The sequence below is a fragment of the Salvelinus namaycush genome, chromosome 33 (genome assembly GCF_016432855.1).
Source record: "Salvelinus namaycush isolate Seneca chromosome 33, SaNama_1.0, whole genome shotgun sequence".
In the NCBI taxonomy this organism is placed as follows: domain Eukaryota; kingdom Metazoa; phylum Chordata; class Actinopteri; order Salmoniformes; family Salmonidae; genus Salvelinus; species Salvelinus namaycush.
In genome coordinates, this window is record NC_052339.1 from 12234709 (window position 1) to 12253637 (window position 18929).

The window sequence follows — 18929 nt, forward strand, 5'->3', positions numbered from 1 at the left end:
TGACTTTTTCTGTGGCTTAACCAACAAGGCTCGTAATTTAACAATTGTTTTCGTATTTACAGATGGCATACAAGTTTATTATTAAGGCACATGAAAGTTCTCAAGTTCCAGAAGGCATTTCTGACAAAAAACGCATTTTGATTTTAAAAAACGAAAGAAAACGTTAAAATGGCTCTCCTGTGAAGTCATGACTTGCGACATGCGCCTAGTTTCATAAAACGGGTCACAAATGTAGTACTCAGAAATAGTGATTCTAATTAAATAGAATCACTATTTAATTAAATATCTCTATTTATAGCGAACTTTAAAATAATTCACTGTGGGGATTGAATTTGATCATCATAAATGGCCTTCTACATTTTTTGGTTTGGCCCTTCTGGCGATCGTAATTTACATAGGCTTTCTAGGACTTTTGACACAGCTAGGTTGCTACGCAGTAGCCGACCAGCAGAGCTTATGACTTCACCCTCCAGACCAGACACTGGGTGCCTGTAGTAAATCCATTAGCTGCTCCTCTCTGTCTGTCACTTGCTCCGTGCACACAGCTCGTTCTGCATGCACTCTGTTCATGGCGCTCTGAGTCATTGAGTATCCATAGCAACGGCTACGCTCGGGCTGCTCTGCTCAATGAAGAGACATGAGAGAGCAGTTAGCTGTTAGCTATTTTTCGTCACTCTGAACTCAACATAACTCAAGGAACATATTATTTTCTGTGAAATAATCTCTCCTGTCTCATATTTCACGAGGTTGGAAGCACTTCTGACTCCATGTTATGATCTTATTCAGATATAATTGTACTGCGCAACAGAGCACGCGCAAATGGCTCAGCTTCAAAGTGTTAGTGATCAATTTAATGATAACTGAGCCCTGCAAGTACCCTAATTATTGATGTAAAAACAGGCCCGACCCGGATGTATAATATCAGGGGCGTCGGGCTCGTGTCGGGTAGCAGAGCTCTAATGTGGTTTCCCAACATTTCACGTGATATTATACGTTTCACGTGTGCTTTTGCAACTGGCGGGATTAGAACCTGGGTCTCCCACGAGAGAAACCAATGTCATGACCATTCAACCAACACTCATTTTAAAGTCGCAGTCGACTCATGTCCGCAACACTATCACATGTGCATTTTCACATTTCAATGTCAACTAGTGCTTTCAAACGTGTCTTCGCTGACATTTTCAACCTCTCCCTGACCCAGTCCGTAATACCTACATGTTTAAAGTAGACCACCATAGTCCCTGTGCCCAAGAACGCCAAGGTAACCTGTCTAAATGACTATTGCCCCGTAGCATCTGTAGTCATGAAATGCTTTGAAAGGCTGGTCACGGCTCACATCAACACCATCATCCCAAACACCCTGGACCCACTCCAATTTGCATACCGCACCAACAGATCCACAGTTGATGCAATCTCTATTGCACTCACACTGCCCTCTCACACCTAGACAAGAGGAACACCTACGGTATGTGAGATTGCTGTGCATTAACTACAGCTCAGCATTCAACACCATAGTCCCCTCCAAGTTCATCATTAAGTTGGGACTGAACACCTCCCTCTGCAACTGGATTCTGGACTTCCTGACGGGACGCCCCCAGGTGGGGAGGGTACAACACTGCCACACTGACCCTCAACACGGGGGCCCCTCAGGGGTGTGTGCTTAGTCCCCTCCTGTACTCCATGTTCACCCACAAATGCGACTTCAGCACCATCATTACGTTTACTGACGATGACGATGAGATAGCCTATAGGGAGGAAGTCAGAGTCCTGGCAGTGTGGTGCCAGGACAACAACCTCAGCCTGACAAAGGAGCTAATCGTGGTCTGTAGGAAACGGAGGGCCAAGCACGCCCCCATTCACATCGACAGGGCTGTAGCGGAGCTGGTCGAGAGCTTCAAGTTCGTCGGTGTCCACATCACTAAGATGTATCATGGTCCACACAAACCAACACAGTCGTGAAGAGGGCACAACTACGCCTCTTCCCCCTCAGGAGGCTGAAAAAATGGCATGGGCCGTAAGATCCTCAAAAGTTATACAGGTGCATCATTGAGAGCATCTTGACTGGGTCCATCACCACTTGGTATTTCAACTGCTTGGCATCCGACCGCAAGGCACTACAGAGGGTAGTGCGTACGGCCCTGTACATCACTGGGACCTAGCTCCCTACCATCCAGGATTTCTATACCAGGCGGTGTCAGACGAAGGCCCTAAAAATTGTCAAAGACTCCAGTCGTGGGCGGTTCTCTCTGCTACCGCATGGAAAGCGGTACCGATGCACCAAGTCTGGAACCAACAGGACCCTGAACCGTTTCTACCCCCAAGCCATAAGACTGCTAAATAGTTAGTCCGGCTACCTATTTGGTTAACTATTTAACTATCTGCATTTGAGTCATCACATATTCAGCTGCTACGGTTTATTATCTATCCTGTTTCCTAGTCACTTTATCCCTACTTATATGTACATACATAGCTACCTCAATTACCTCGTACCCCTGCACATTGACTCTGTACCCCATGTATATAGCTAAGTTTTCTTATTTTTGTATTATTTTTATTACGTGTTATTACTTTTCTATTATTTCTCTATTTTCTCTCTCTCTGCATTGTTGGGAAGAGACCGTAAACATTTCACTGTTAGTCTACACCTGTTGTTTACGACGCATGTGACAAATAAAATGTTATTGATTTGATTCAGAACATTTATTGAGTTTCTCAGGATTTGCTGTGATTAATCATGATTATCGCATATTCATAATTTGCTCAAATTGAGCTGTAATTTAAGAGTTTTTATACAAAAAAGCATTACAAGAATATTGCCGTTTTGATTTTGTCCAAAGTATCAAAATCAGGAATATTGATAAACACTTTATTTAACCTCAAAGTCAACTTGTTTGGACCTCGTGTTGTTGTTTTTAGCTGTATAGATGATGTATTTAGGATGTTTTCAATGTATTTTGAACGCTTTCAGACATTGTGATTGAAAAAAATGAAGGTTTTCACGTGAAACTGCATATCCGATTTTCACATGGGAAGGTTTTTAACATGTGAAACCGCAAATTCCACATGTGCAACTGCAATTCACATGGGAGGTGAAAACATGTTTTTCTTCTCACATGTGAAAGGTGGTATTAACATGTGAACTCTAATACATGTGAAAATATGGTTTCCATGTGAAATTTAAGCTCAACATGTGGAAATTCCTTAAACGTTCTCCACACACCTTCATAGAATTTATTTTAATTTATCAAATTAAATTTTATTTTCAGCATTCTGTTTTGCAGTTTTAGCTGGTAATTTAATGAATGGGGCTTGGAGCCCCATCACTCTACTATGTTTTAGCGATGTGTGAAAACACTGATAATAAACTTTGAAAACCTGTAACTATTTTCAGAGCCTTTGACCAAAGAAGCAGAAACAAAGGTAGTTTTATTCTCGTCCGAAACATGACTCCACATTCTAACTGTCATGGGAGTTCAGAAAAGCAAACAACTCAATGTGTGCGAAGTGCCACTTCCCTTGTAAACCCTAGATGCCATTACAGAGCAAGTCAAAAGGCTGTATCTTGGGTAACTGTTGCTAAGAGTTGTCCCTGGACATGAGAGCAGAATGTGTCAGTGACATGTTTTAGGCCAAGGAACAGGGCCAAGGAGAACAACACTATGTTATGGTGGATATACTTTCAAATGACTGCACTGCTTCACTGAGAAGAACATCTACTAAGTTAGAAGCTACGTCGTTCCAGTTCCTTGGTTCTAATCCATAAGTGACTGAGAATAGAGAACAGTGAGTGTTTCATACAGAATAATAGTATTTTATTATCTTCATTTGCCGATACTTTTTCCAAATTAGTCGTGTTTATATTTATACGTGACTTTGAAGTAAAGATTTTATGTTTAGATTGAAACTGTATTTAATGTCATGTTGTAGAGAACGGCGTAATGCAATGTTTGGGGATTTTTTATTTTTTTTATCGTGAGAAACGTGAGAAATCTTTTGTGACCACATAGGGTTAACCTACTTTTTTCCCCGACAACAACTGCAATGTAAATTATGAAGGGGTTCTGCCATTGCAGCCAAATATTTTTTTCCCATGTTCATTTAATGGTGTACTTTAGCTTGATCTACTGTTGCAGTATATGTGGTTCAACACTACCCATAATTGGTAGCTGGACTGAACATTGGGTGTTCCGAAAGAGTAATGTCCAATTTTGCAAAAGTCATTAAGAAGAATGTTTTTTGTACTTCAAGCCACCACAAAAACTGGACAGCTGTGTGTTTGTGTGTGTGTGTGTGTCCGTACGCATGTTTGCTTGTGAGTGTGTACATATGTTCGTGAGTGCGTGTGTGTGTCTGCATGCCCTGCATACCACTCTTTTAATCAGTCTCTTTCTGTTTGCTCTTATTAATGTACCAGTGCAGAGTAAGTTGTTTCAACACAACTCAAAATGTATTTTGGGATTATAAAGAGCTTAATTACGAGGGAAAAAAGGCAGGTTACGTTACACCACTATTGCGTGTTTAATTTGTTCTTAATCTGAGCGGTGAAAAGGAAACACACAGGCGGCTGCATTGTTTCAGCCTGACTGGGTTCATACGAACAGTCTGCTGATATATACCTGCCTGATCCCTAGACAACATTGCGAAACATTACGACACAAGAGCCTGTCGGTAGTTAAACACTGAGAGAGGCATTGAGGCCTAGCTGTGTTATGTACATCCTGCTTCTGATCTATGGATTGGTTTGACAGAGAATGTGTTCGAACAATATTTCCTGTCTTTTAAAAAAAAAAATGGGTTTGAGTAGGGTTTATCAAGGAGCGATGCTTGGCTCTCTGTCGGTGTAATTTACGGCCCAGTGTAAAATTAAAGACTGCCTCTTGTGTTATTGCAACCGTATTTCAAAGGGCCTTTCTCTGCCATTGAAAAGCTCTCAAAACATGTACACCCACAAGTTGTATAATGATTTTGTAGGATTTTCTCTCATTCCCCCTCTCTCCTAACATTCTGTTCAGTACTGTATGTAACTTTCCTCCCCAGCATTCTTAATGGTGTATAACTTAGTCCCCTAAGCTTAGCAGAGGAAATTAAGCATTGAAAAGAAAGTATTTTACACTGGAAAACACATTAGTGACCCGTCTGAGTTTTTTCTCACATTTTTTATGTTCCTCGGTCTTAAAAATATCCAAACGCCATTTCATTGCATCTCTTCAAATTTCATAAACTGTATTAAAACCTTGTAATATTGTATGAAAAATATGAAAACATCTTTATATGAGCAGAATAAAAACCACAACATTTTTTTACAGGGTGTTTGCCTTGGTGATTTCATTAGACAATCAACATGTTTAGCTTAGATTCGGTTTTTCAGAATGACTCAGTCTTGTGCTTTACGTCATGGTGTTATCGTGTGTTTTGTCATTGTGTTGTCGTGTGTTTGGTCATTGTGTTATCGTGTGTTTGGTAATTGTGTTCATGTGTGTTTTGTCATAGTGTTAGTGTGTGTTTTGTCATAGTGTTATTTATTGTGTTTTATCACAGTGTTATTATGTGTTTTGTCATAGTGTTAATGTGTGTTTTGTCATAGTGTTAGTGTGTGTTTTGTCATAGTGTTATTTATTGTGTTTTATCACAGTGTTATTATGTGTTTTGTCATAGTGTTAATGTGTGTTTTGTCATAGTGTTAATGTGTGTTTTCTCCTGCGTTCCCTGGTTCTGTTGGGGAGCTCTGTGAACAAGCGTAGAGCGTGTTCAGGAGAGAGGAGCATTCAGGGGCCACTAGCTTTCCCAGAGGAAGTGTCTACCAGAGCTAAGCAGAAAAAGCTCCAAGATGAATTGTCCTTCCTGTTTGAGTTGACATCTACACTTGGTATCTCACAGTTTTATAAGGATGGTGCTTTATTTTGTCCTTTTTACAAAATCAACACGCCCTCTTTGCTTTACATCGCTTCCAGAGGGCTGTGGATTGTTTGCTGAAACCATAAATCCTTGTGGACAGCTTCAGCTAGCTTTCTGTATTAAAGGGGCTCTTTCATAAGACAAGCTTTGTGAAGTAAAATGATGTAAATTACAAAATGCGCGTGGTAGGTATTCCAGAGAATGGCCGTTGCCAGCTCCTAGCTCGTATGTATTTTAGGCTTTAAATCTCAAAATTCTAAAAACGTTTGCACTGTTGTTGCCATGTATACTCAGTCAACTCTTTCGCTTTGCACTGTCGGTGTTTGTTTTCATTTTCTCTGCTCTACACGCTCAAACTGAACTAGTGAACAAGACAAGGGAGAGAATAAATAGAGGGAGGGAAGGAGTGAGAGTGAGAACAGCAGTCAGAATTTCAAACTGCACCATCTCAGAAGAAAGATTTCTGAAGTTTCCTCTTAGTCATGCTCTATCTGTAACAGAATGTCATGTTGTGGATTGGATGTGGTATACAGATGATACCACTAGCATACACCACTGGTGCTGCTCTCTGCAGCTAGCTACTATGTATGAAATACCTAGTGTGTTATGTGTTAGGCCTGCCTGGCGATATGACTCAAGCCTTTCTCTAAAGTCTGGTCTGGAATGAGGAGGAATGTCCAGTTCCAGGAGCTCTCTCAGGTTGGACTTCCTCTGTAGTGTGTGTGTGTGTGTGTGTGTGTGTGTGTGTGTGTGTGTGTGTGTGTGTGTGTGTGTGTGTGTGTGTGTGTGTGTGTGTGTGTGTGTGTGTGTGTGTGAAACCATAGATTTAGAGAGAAAGTCTTACAGTACAGTAAACTTTCCATGAGTCAAACCCCCCAAATCATTGATTTGAAGCTGGGTTTTTCTCTTCTGACACTTCTGAGAAAGAGATGGGGGGGAACACAGCTAAATGGTCCTGGCTCATTGGAGGCCGTAGGGAACGTTGTTTACCTTGACTTCCCTTAGTAACTTCCCTTCCCCTCGACCCAGAGCTCAGCTCAGCTAAATGCAGCCTGTTTGTGTTGTTTGCCCATAGCATGGAAAGAGCAGGAGGCTGAACCAGGATGTTCGGTCCCAAATGGCACCCTATTCCCTATATAGTGCACAAATTTTGCCTCTGGTCAAAAGTAGCGCACTATATATGTAATAGGGTGCCATTTGGGACACATCCAAGGGAACGCTGGGCCAGGGGTCTGAGTCTGTAATGCCTGGTTGGTTGTCAGACCCAGGAGCTTTTCTAGGGGGATTTAGAGATCCTAACTCCTCAGGAAGCAGCAGCCCAACACCGGAGCACTTAACACTGTGACACCTCCATGTGTGATGGGAGGGGATGTGTGTGTTCATGCATTGCACATGCTAATGCAACACTGTGCAGCAGGGCAGGCCTCCCACTCCCCAGCTCAGCCTGAGAGCCAGAAAGCAGCCAGGGGAAGCAGCGTGCTCTGCTCCTGCAGCTCACTTCTCTTTTAGGAGGGCAGGACTCACAAGAGTCCCTCTGAAGTTCGAAAAACCTCACTCTCCTGATTCATTTCTCAAACGAGCGCGAGCAAGTGTTCATGTTACCATGGTTTGGGAATATTCTAACAAGTGGTGTATTATAGTCTTTGAGATCCCAGCTGGGGAGGAGGAAGAGAGAAAAAATGCAGAGAGACACGCTTATCTTAGCCCATAACTGTGCGCTTGGGGAGACCTTATTTGGCCACGTCTGAATAACATGCTATGATGTTGGCAAAATGCTGCTTCTGGCACTTTACAGGCATCCTCTCTTTTCACAAAAGAGACTTGTGTCTGAGCCTAGCTGCATGTTTTCTGGACCTTGTGTATATAACATTTGCGTTTCAGAGGTGTTTTGGATGCTATTTAAAAACCCGTATAAAAACCATATAAACTGATGTTACTACCACAGAAATACTAACTGATACACTGATGCATTGAAAGAGACCCGTATTCATAGGCCAACATCCATTTTTTTTTCTCCCAATGCAGGGAATGAATGGGAATGGAATGGTGGTATTATTTTCTCAGCTTTTTGGGGGTTGTCAATGTTCTCCCAGAGTGTGTCAGTTTGTGTGCTCACTGCTCATACACGGAGAGGAGATAGAAGCCTCATCTTTCATCTGTTTTCCTTTCACTGTTTATCTTTGAGCAGAACATTCTGGGAATGTCTTTCTCTCCGCTCTCTGGCACTGCGCTAGGCCGCTAGCTAACCACACAAATGTGCGACGCAGCCTTTTTAGTTTGCATGTAACACAAAAAGAGTCAGAGATCAACCTCACACTGACATACATTATGAACACAATGATAGCATGGGAACAGAACAGAGACCTGTAATGTCCTGTAATGTCCCGACCAGTGGTAAACTCACTGTCAGGGCCAAGGGCAGGCTGGTTGAAATAGATGGAGATGCATGATGTGAGGATCTATTAGATTACTTTAGAGGCAGATGTTCACGTTAAAACACATGTACAAACACACACACACGTGCACGTGCAGCACATGGGGATTCGTGAAACGTAGTCCTCATCCTGAAGCTTTTTGTGTGGCGCCGACTGGTAAGATGCTTCAGGAGGGCAGTCATGTGTGTTATTAAGCCAGAGGTCCTGGATCTGAGACGAATCAGGAGGAATTGGTACTCGCTAAGCAAGCAGCGTGACGTACTTTACGCGCACACACAGACACACACACTATTATATTAATGATACAGTACAAACCTCATTAAGGATCTCCATGAAGAATGCTCTGCATGTGAAAGACAGAAGAATCCAACCTGGTCTCAGAACATTTCGTATTATTCTGTACGTAAATCTGAAACACTTGATTTAATATGATATGTTACGTTTCATATGGTACAGTTGAAGTCAGAAGTTTACATACACTTAGGTTGGAGTCATTAAAACTCGTTTTTCAACCACTTCACACATTTCTTGTTAACAAACTATACAGTCGTGGCCAAAAGTTTTGAGAATGACACAAATATTCATTTCCACAAACTTTGCTGCTTCAGTGTCTTTAGATATTTTTGTCAGATGTTACTATGGAATACTGAAGTATAATTACAAGCATTTCATAAGTGTCAAAGGCTTTTATTGACAAGTTGATGCAAAGAGTCAATATTTGCAGTGTTGACCCTTCTTTTTCAAGACCTCTGCAATCCACCCTGGCATGTTGTCAATTAACTTCTGGGCCACATCCTGACTGATGGCAGCCCATTCTTGCATAATCAATGCTTAGAGTTTGTCAGAATTTGTGGGTTTTTGTTTGTCCCACCCGCCTCTTGAGGATTGACCACAAATTCTCAATGGGATAAAGGTCTGGGGAGTTTCCTGGCCATGGACCCAAAATATTGATGTTTTGTTCCCCGAGCCACTTATGGCAAGGTGCTCCATCATGCTGGAAAAGGCATTGTTCGTCACCAAACTGTTCCTGAATGGTTGGGAGAAGTTGCTGTTGAAGGATGTGTTGGTACCATTCTTTATTCATTGCTGTGTTCTTAGGCAAAATTGTGAGTGAGCCCACTCCCTTGGCTGAGAAGCAACCCCACACATGAATGGTCTCAGGATGCTTTACTGTTGGCATGACACAGGACTAATGGTAGCGCTCACCTTGTCTTCTCCGGACAAGCTTTTTTCCGGATGCGCCAAACAATCGGAAAGGGGATTCATCAGAGAAAATTACTTTAGCCCAGTCCTCAGCAGTCCAGTCCCTGTACCTTTTGCAGAATATCAGTCTGTCCCTGATGTTTTTCCTGGAGAAAAGTGGCTTCTTTGCTGCCCTTCTTGACACCAGGCCATCCTCCAAAAGTCTTTGCCTCACTGTGCGTGCAGATGCACTCACACCTGCCTGCTGCCATTCCTGAGCAAGCTCTGTACTGGTGGTGCCCCGATCACTGTATCACAATTCCAGTGGGTCAGACGTTTACATGCAATAAGTTGACTGTGCCTTTAAAGAACTTGGAAAATTCCAGAAAATGTTGTTATGGCTTTAGAAGATTCTGATAGGCTAATTGACATAATTTGAGTCAATTGGAGGTGTACCTGTGGATGTATTTCAAGGCCTACCTTCAAACTCAGTGCCTCTTTGCTTGACATCATGGGAAAATCAAAAGATGTCAGCCAAGACCTAATTGTAGACCTCCACAAGTCTGGTTCATCCTTGGGAGCAATTTCCAAACGCCTGAAGGTACCACGTTCATCTGTACAAACAATAGTACGCAAGTATAAACACCATGGGATCACGCAGCTGTCATACTGCTCAGGAAGGAGACTCGTTCTGTCTCCTAGAGATGAGCCTACTTTGGTGTGAAAAGTGCAAATCAATCCCAGAACAACAGCGAAGGAACTTGTGAAGATGCTGGAGGAAACATGTACAAAAGTATCTATATCCACAGTAAAACGAGTCCTATATCGACATAACCTGAAAGGCCGCTCAGCAAGGAAGAGGCCACTGCTCCAAAACCGCCATAAAAAAGCCAGACAACAGTTTGCAACTGCACATGGGGACAAAGATCGTACTTTTTGGAGAAATGTCCTCTGGTCTTCCAAATGGACAATGACCCCAAGCATACTTCCAAAGTTGTGGCAAAATGGCTTAAGCACAATAACGTCAAGGTATTGGAGTGGCCATCACAAAGCCCTGTCCTCAATCCTATAGAAAATTTGTGGGCAGAACTGAAAATCGTGTGCAAGCAAGGAGGCCTACAAACCTGACTCCGTTACACCAGCTCTGTCATGAGGAATGAGCCAAAATTCACCCAACTTATTGTGGGAAGCTTGTGGAAGGCTACCCGAAACGTTTGACCAAAGTTAAACAATTTGAAGGCAATGCTACTAAATACTAATTGATAGTATGTAAACGTCTTACCCACTGGGAATGTGATGAAAGAAATAAAAGCTGAAATAAATAATTCTCTCTACTATTATTCTGACATTTCCCATTCTTAAAATAAAGTGGTGATCCTAACTGACTTAAGACAGGGACTTTTTACTAGGATTAAATGTCAGAAATTGTGAAAAACTGAGTTTAAATGTAGTTGGCTAAGGTGTATGTAAACTTCCGACTTCAACTGTATGTATTAATTTGTGGATGTCCATCATCCATTTCGTATGATACACTATATATACAAAAGTATGTGGACATCCCTTCAAATGAGTGGATTCTGATATTTCAGCCATGACCGTTGCTGACAGGTGTATAAAATTGAGCACACAGCCATGCAATCTCCATAGACAAACATTGGCAGTAAATTGGCCTTACTGAAGAACTCAGTGACTTTCAACATGGCACCGCCATAGGATGCCATCTTTCCAAGTCAGTTTGTCAAATTTCTGCCCTGTTAGAGCTGCCCCGGTCAACTGTAAGTGCTGTTATTGTGAAGTGGAAACGTCTAGGAGCAACAACAGCTCAGCCGCGAAGTGGTAGGCAACACAAGCTCACAGAACGGGAGTGCTGAAGCGCGTAGTGCGTAAAAATCGTCTGTCCTCGGTTGCAACACTCACTACCGAGTACCAAACTGCCTCTGGAAGCAACGTCAGCACAAGAACTGTTCGTCAGGGGGCTTCATGAAATGGATTTCCATGGCTGAGCAGCTGCACACAAGCCCAAGATCCCCTTGCACAATGCCTAGCGTCGGCTGTAGTGGCGTAAAGCTCGCCGCCATTGGACTCTGGAGCAGTGGAAACACGTTCTCTGGAGTGATGAATCACGCTTCACCATCTGGCAGTCCGACAAACTATTCTTGGTTTGGCAGATGCCAGAAGAACGCTACCTTCCCCAATGCATAGTGCCAACTGTAAAGTTTGGTGGAGGAATAATGGTCTGTAGCTGTTTTAACGCTTCAGCATACAATGACATTCTAGATGATTCTGGGCTTTCCCCAACCTTGTTGCAAGTTTGGGGAAAGCCCTTTCCTGTTTCAGCATGACATTGCCCCAGTGTATAAAGCGAGGTCCATACAGAAATGGTTTGCCAAGTTTGATGTGGAAGAACTTGACTGGCCTGCACAGAGCCCAGACCTCAACCCTGTTATAGCAGCAAAGGGGGGACCAACTCCAAATGAATGCCCATGATTTTGGAATGAGATGTTTGACGAGCAGGTGTCCACATACTTTAGGTTATGTAGTGTACGTTACAAATTAGAATTTGTATGATATGTTACGAATTGCAATTCGTACAATATAATCTGAATTTGAAAAACATATATGTTGCGAATTCCAATTTGTTATGGCTAACGTTAGCTAAGTGGCAAACACTAACGTTAGCAAGCTGGCCAACGTTAGCTAAGCGAAGGGTTAGGGTTAAGGTTTAGAGTCAGGTTAAATGGTTAAGATTAGGGTTAAGGTTCTGGGAAAGGTTAGCTAACATGCTACGTAGCTAAAGTTGTGGTGAGGAGGTTCGATCACGCAACCTTTGGTTTGCTAGATGTTTGCCGAGAGAGAGAGACAGAGAGACGATGGCTTTATTTGCCTCGTCGTCCTCGCTTAATATAGTCATATTCATAGCCTATCGAAGCCTATAAGGCCCGAGAGAGACTGAATAACTAAAGCTCTCTCCTTCATAAGACTGTTTCATGAAATGTCTGAATCTATTCAATGGATTTAGGTGTTTAAGAAGGTCTTAGGATCATTTCCTTTGTACACAGGATACTGTCTAGAATATTGTTTGCTGTGCTTAAAGGATCCTCAGATGACAGGATGTGTCATTTCAACACTGACAATTGGTTGGTTGTTCAAACACGGCTGCCAAGCCTGCGTCAATATTCTTGGTATTCAAGACTTCAAAAACAAAACTTGCCATTTTACAGCTTTAAAGCTTACTTTTTAGTTAGGACTCAATGTAGAGCCTGAAAAGTATCTAGAATATACTGTATGATTAATGCACTGTCAAATAATCATTTTGTTTGGGACTCGTGAGCTTTCGAGTGTTTAGCTTTGAGATCTAAATTAGCCTGTTTCGTTCATTATTGATGCAAACCAGAAAGCCTCCAAACTAAGTTGAGTGTGGCTTAAGAGAGCTCAATGGTACAACATTGTGATTTCATGAAGGAGCACACATTGAACAAATTTAAAATGTCCATTGCGCCGGAGTGTTTGTGCCTGTATTTACTTTTATTTTGATTTGGGACTGCAGCTGCCCACAAGCTAGATGTAGTCACTTTTTGCTCACGAAAATAGGCAAAGATAGCATACTAAAACCCATGCTATACCATAGCCACAGTGGTTTTTAATGGCAGACTTTTCCATCTCCAAAGGTTTACATGTTGTGACAGTATAATAAGTAACTCTTTTGAACACAATAAAAATGTTTTAATGTATTATTTTGATGTAAAACCCAAAATGTGGGGCCCAAAAAAAGCAGAATTTCTGGTGAGAGAAAAACCCAATGTTCTGCAAACAGATCAAACAGCAGATCCATTATACAAGTGGCAGTAATAGTCGGATATAATCTGACCTTTGGAGCAGTGGAAGGATGTCAAGTAGTGTGGTTGCTTCGTGCTCAGGTTTTTAATGCGTAGCCACGCTGCTGCCTGCTAGACAAACGCTTTCATCTAAACAAACTTTGCAGAGAGAGGCAGAGACGGGCAGGCATGTGCTGCTTGCAGCTGTAACCCATGCCCCATGCTCATGGCCTGGTTAGGAGGTTAAAACAGGACACACAGAGAATGACACGCCACTGCAGCCTGACAGACTATTCACAGCTACTCTATACAGACTTTGCATTTCTCAGCAATCGTGAGTTGTAGTGCTGACCATGAGCAAACTACTTGATACTTACAGTGTCTACAAAATGAATACATTTAATGTAAATGCCATATCCCCATTGATTTACCGACAGCTTCATCATGATATTGAAAGAGAATGAACAGATTGTTACATTAGCGACTTTATCTCCTACATTAGCGACTTTGTCTCGTCTATCTCCCCTGCTTCTGATTGTTACAGTAGCATCTTTAACCTGTCCTCTCCTCTCTCCCTGTACTGTAGCTCCTGTTGGGTATGATGGGCTCCACTGACGAGGTCCTTCAGGAAGCTGCCGCTGGCTGTGTGGCTAACATCCGCCGCCTGGCCCTGGCCAATGAAAAGGCACGGTACGGTTAAACAACCACAATGAACCCTCCCCCCCCAGAAGCTACTGTGACCTCATCATCACTTTCTGGGTACGATTGGATGTCATGGTTCCAGATCTACTCCAGTAGCCTTCCATCCACAGAGACTCATCTCACTATCCCTCTATCCTTCCCACCCATCCCACAGAATATAAGAGTGATTCCTTCTGCCTCCATCTGTAATAGCAGGAAGCGTTTATTCTATCCTACCCATGAATTTGGATGATTATTTCATTTGGATTTCATACAAACATACTGTATAGGAAAACTATTTCACATTTCCTCTTGTTTTTTTCTCTTCTCAATTTGATAATAGCAATAAATGCTTTCTTTCTCCTGTTTTGTGCCCATGCCAGATACCCCACCACTGTTCCTGAGAGTGAAGCAGTTTAGAGCATGTACTGTGCAGTCACATTCCTTACGCGATCCACACGAGACACTGATATCTAAACAAGACCACATCTGGCTGTGTTACTCACTTCAACATAAGCACCTTAAAAGTGTAAATATGTCTGCGAAACACAGACACAACCTCCAATGAGCCATTGAGAGATATTGGGAACATAATGCATTGTTGGGTCAGTATATTATATGAGCTGAGCTTATTTGCTCAACAGTGGGTCTGTCTGTATGCAACTCAAGATACTCAGAAATTCAATCAACATTGACATAAACGGGCAAAATACAGCGATAACATTGCATAATGCAATAAAGGTCCCTCCTGCACTATAAATATGAATCTAAACATGTAATTGGTACACGCAGTTTCCTATTAATCACAATTACTTAATGTATGTTCCTGTTGCATTATGGGTAGGCATAGTCATTATAAGTAATTGGGAAAATGTATGTATATACAGTACCAGTCAAAAGTTTGGACACACCTATTCATTCAAAGGTTTTTCTTTATTTTTACTATTTTCTACATTGTAGAATAATTGTGAAGATGTCAAAACTATGAAATAACACATTTGGAATCATGTAGTAACCAAAAAAGTGTTAAACAAATCAAAATATATTTTTGATTTTTCTATGTAGCCACTAGCCACCCTTTGCCTTGATGACAGCTCTTGGCATTCTCTCAACCAGCTTCATGAGGTAGTCACCTGGAATGCTTTTCCAACAGTCTTGAAGGAGTTCCTACATTTTGCTGAGCACTTCATTCTGCGGTCCAACTCATCCCAAACCATCTGAAGTTGTTCTAGACAGCTGAATCTGGTAATGAATGGTGTGGCTGTTGAACAAGTTGAGGAGACTAAATTACTTGCTGTTACTTTAGATTGTAAACTGTCATGGTCAAAACATATAGATTCAATGGTTGTAAAGATGTGGAGAGGTCTGTCCGTAATAAAGAGATGCTCTGCGTTTTTGACGCCACACTCCAAAAAGCAAGTTCTGCAGGCTCTAGTTTTGTCTAATCTTGATTATTGTCCAGTCGTGTGGTCCAGTGCGGCAAGGAAAGACCTAGTTAAGCTGCAGCTGACCCAAAACAGACCGGCACGTTTTGCTCTTAATTTTAATCAGAGGGCTGATATAAATACTATGCATGCCAGTCTCTCTTGTTAAGAGTTGAGGAGAGACTGACTGCATCACTTCTTCTTTTTATAAGAAACATTAATGTGTTGAAAATCCCAAATTGTTTGCATAGTCAACTTACACACAGCTCTGACACACACACTTATCCCACCAGACATGTCTTTTCACAGTCCCCAAATCCAGAACAAATTCAAGAAAGCGTACAGTATTATATAGAGCCCTTATTGCATGGAACTTCCTTCCATCTCATATTGCTCAAAAAAACAGCAAACCTGGTTTAAAAAAACAGATAAAGCAACACCTTGCGGCACAATGCCTCTCCCCTATTTGACATAGATAGTTTCTGTGTATGCATTGATATGTAGGCTACGTGTGTCTTTAAAAAAAAAATATGTAGGTCTGTTCTTGTCTTGATGTTCTGTATTATGTTTCATGTTTTGTGTAGACCCCAGGAATAGTATCTGCTGCTTTTGCAACAGCTAATGGGGATCCTAATAAAATACCAAATACCAAAATTGGGTTGAGGTCGGGTGATCTCCTTCTTCGTCAAATAGCCCTTACACAGCCTGGAAGTGTGTTTTGGGTCATTGTCCTGTTGAAAAACAAATGATAGTCCCACTAAGCCCAAACCAGATGGGATGGCGTATCGCTGCAGAATGCTGTGGTAGCCATGCTGGTTAAGTGTGCCTTGAATTTAAAAAATAAATCACAGACAGTGTCACCAGCAAAGCACCTCCTCCTCCATGCTTCACGGTGGGAACCACACATATGGAGATCATCCTTTCACCTACTCTGTGTCTCACAAAGATACGGTGGTTGGAACCAAAAATCTCCAATTTGGACTCCAGACCAAAGGACAAATTTCCAACGGTCTAATGTCCATTGCTCGTGTTTCTTGGCCCAAGCAAGTCTCTTCTTATTGGTGTCCTTTAGTAGTGGTTTCTTTGCAGCAATTCGACCATGAAGGCCTGATTCACGCAGTCTCCTCTGAACAGTTGATGTTGAGATGTGTCTGTTACTTGAACTCTGAAGCATTTATTTCGGTTGCAATTTCTGAGGCTGGTAACTCTAATGAACTTATCCTCTGCAGCAGAGGCAACTCTGGGACTTCCATTCCTGTGGCGGTCCTCATGAGAGCCAGTTTCATCATAGCGCTTGATGGTTTTTGCGACTGCACTTGAAGAAACTTTCAAAGTTCTTGACATTTTCTGTATTGACTGACCTTCATGTCTTAAAGTAATGATGAGCTGTCCTTGCCATATAATGGACTTGGTAGGGCTATCTTCTGTATACCCCCCTACCTTGTCATAACACAACTGATTGGCTTAAACGCATTAAGAAGGAAAGAAATTCCACAAATTAACTTTTAACAAGGCACACCTGTTAATTGAAATGCATTCCAGGTGACTACCTCATGAAGCTGGTTGAGAGAATGCCAAGAGTGTGCAAAGCTGTCAAGGCAAAGGGTGGATATTTGAAGAATCTCATATATAAAATAGATTTTGATTTGTTTAACAATTGTTTGGTTACTACATGATTCCATATGTGTTATTTCATAGTTTTGATGTCTTCACTATTATTCTACAATGTAGAAAATAGTTAAAATAAAGAAAATCCCTTGAATTAGTAGGTGTTCTAACTTTTGACCGGTAGTGTATATACACACCTCAGAACCAAAACCCTAGTGTGGCTTCTGCTCGACAATACCCTTTAAATGACTCATAAACAACTGGATTTTTTTCTTCCATTAAAGACAATAACTGCTCAGCTGCTTTTTCATACAAATAATGACATGAACTTAAAAAAAGAGAGAATAGATTGCTTTTTATTGAAGAGAATACAAAACATAACAAAAGAGAAGGGATTGGATGAGAATGGATTGCTGCTTAAGCTCAGACATCCCTATCACTGTAGTAGGAAACTTGATGAGTGAGAAAAAACAAACATGTCAGTTTTCATTGTTTCACCCGCAACCTGGACTCAGGGGTAGATGTAGTATAGTAAACAAAAATCTGGGACACTCAAATTTGTATGATATGTACAGTCAACTTTCCTGCCAGTTCTTCTCTACGGTGACACCATTTATGGGAATGCAGCAGCCACTACTCTTAAACCTTTGGATTCCCTGGTGCCACTAGGGCAGTTTAAAACCCTGATGATAAATGAGTCCACCGAGGTGTGCAATTGTTTTGATTGATTGACTTAAAAAATGTGTTTATGATGCCTGTAATGTACTTGTTATTTTATCTTGTAGTTTTTCCTTTTATTTCATGTCCTCGGGGCACCATTGAAAATGAGACCCTGTTCTCAATTGGGCTCCCCTGATCTTTTAGAGTCTAAGCCCTTACTGCTATTAGCCCATAAAAACACATTAAATAACAGATTCATACTGTACATGGAAAAACAGTCAGAAAATAAATAAAAATGACTTTTTTTAAATTAAATGTATCAAGATCCTCTTCCTGGAAATGACTGGACCAAAGCGTAGCGTGGTACGTGTTCATGATATTTTATTAAATTAGAACACTAGAACAAAAATAACAAAGAGAAAAACGGACAGTGCTGTAAGGATACTAAACTATACAGAAAACAACTACCCACAAAACACAGGTGGGAAAAGGCTGCCTAAGTATGTTTCCCAATCAGAGACAACAATAGACAGCTGCCTCTGATTGAGAACCACACCTGGCCAAACACAAAGAAATAGAAAACATAGAAATAAAGAAACTAGAATGCCCACCCTAGTCACACCCTGGCCTAACCAAAATAGAGAATAAAAGCCTCTCTATGGCCAGGGCGTGACAAAGTGTCTGACTTATATATGTATGAGTGATATAAGAAAGATCAAGAAATTATTTTCATTTTTTGGAACCATATTTAACAACAACCAAAAAATCTCTTAACTACAATGAACAAAAAAATGAATATTCCATTCTCTGACAAGAGCTCTGGTGGACATTCCTACAGTCAACATGCTAATTGCATACTCTCTCTAAACTTGTGAAATCTGTGGCATTGCTTTGTGTGACTAAACTGCACATTTTAGAGTGGCCTTTATTTTCCCCCAGCACAAGGTGCACCTGTGCAATGATCATGCTGTTTAAGCAGCTTCTTGATATGCCACACCTGTCAGGTGGATAGATTATTTTGGCAAAGGAGAAATGCTCACCAACAGGAATGTAAACAAATCTGTGCACAAAATCTGAGAGAAATAAGCTTTTTGTGCTTATGGAACATTTCTGGGATCTTTTATTTCAGCTCATGAAACTCATAAAGTTTGTCACATGTTTCATGAGCTGAAATAAAAGATCCCAGAAATGTGTGTGTATGTGTATATATATATATATATATATATACA

General features: G+C 41.3%; 1 protein-coding gene across 1 annotated transcript in view; it reads left to right on the top strand.

Moving 5' to 3' along the window:
• Window positions 1-14300, top strand: part of odad2 (outer dynein arm docking complex subunit 2) — a 67147-nt gene extending 52847 nt beyond the window's left edge. The window contains exon 19 of the mRNA XM_038973276.1: window positions 13914-14300. Within this exon, the coding sequence (XP_038829204.1) occupies window positions 13914-14027 (114 nt within the window). The 3' untranslated portion in view covers window positions 14028-14300. The remainder of the gene's footprint in view (window positions 1-13913) is intronic.
• The last annotated feature ends 4629 nt before the right edge of the window (window positions 14301-18929 follow it).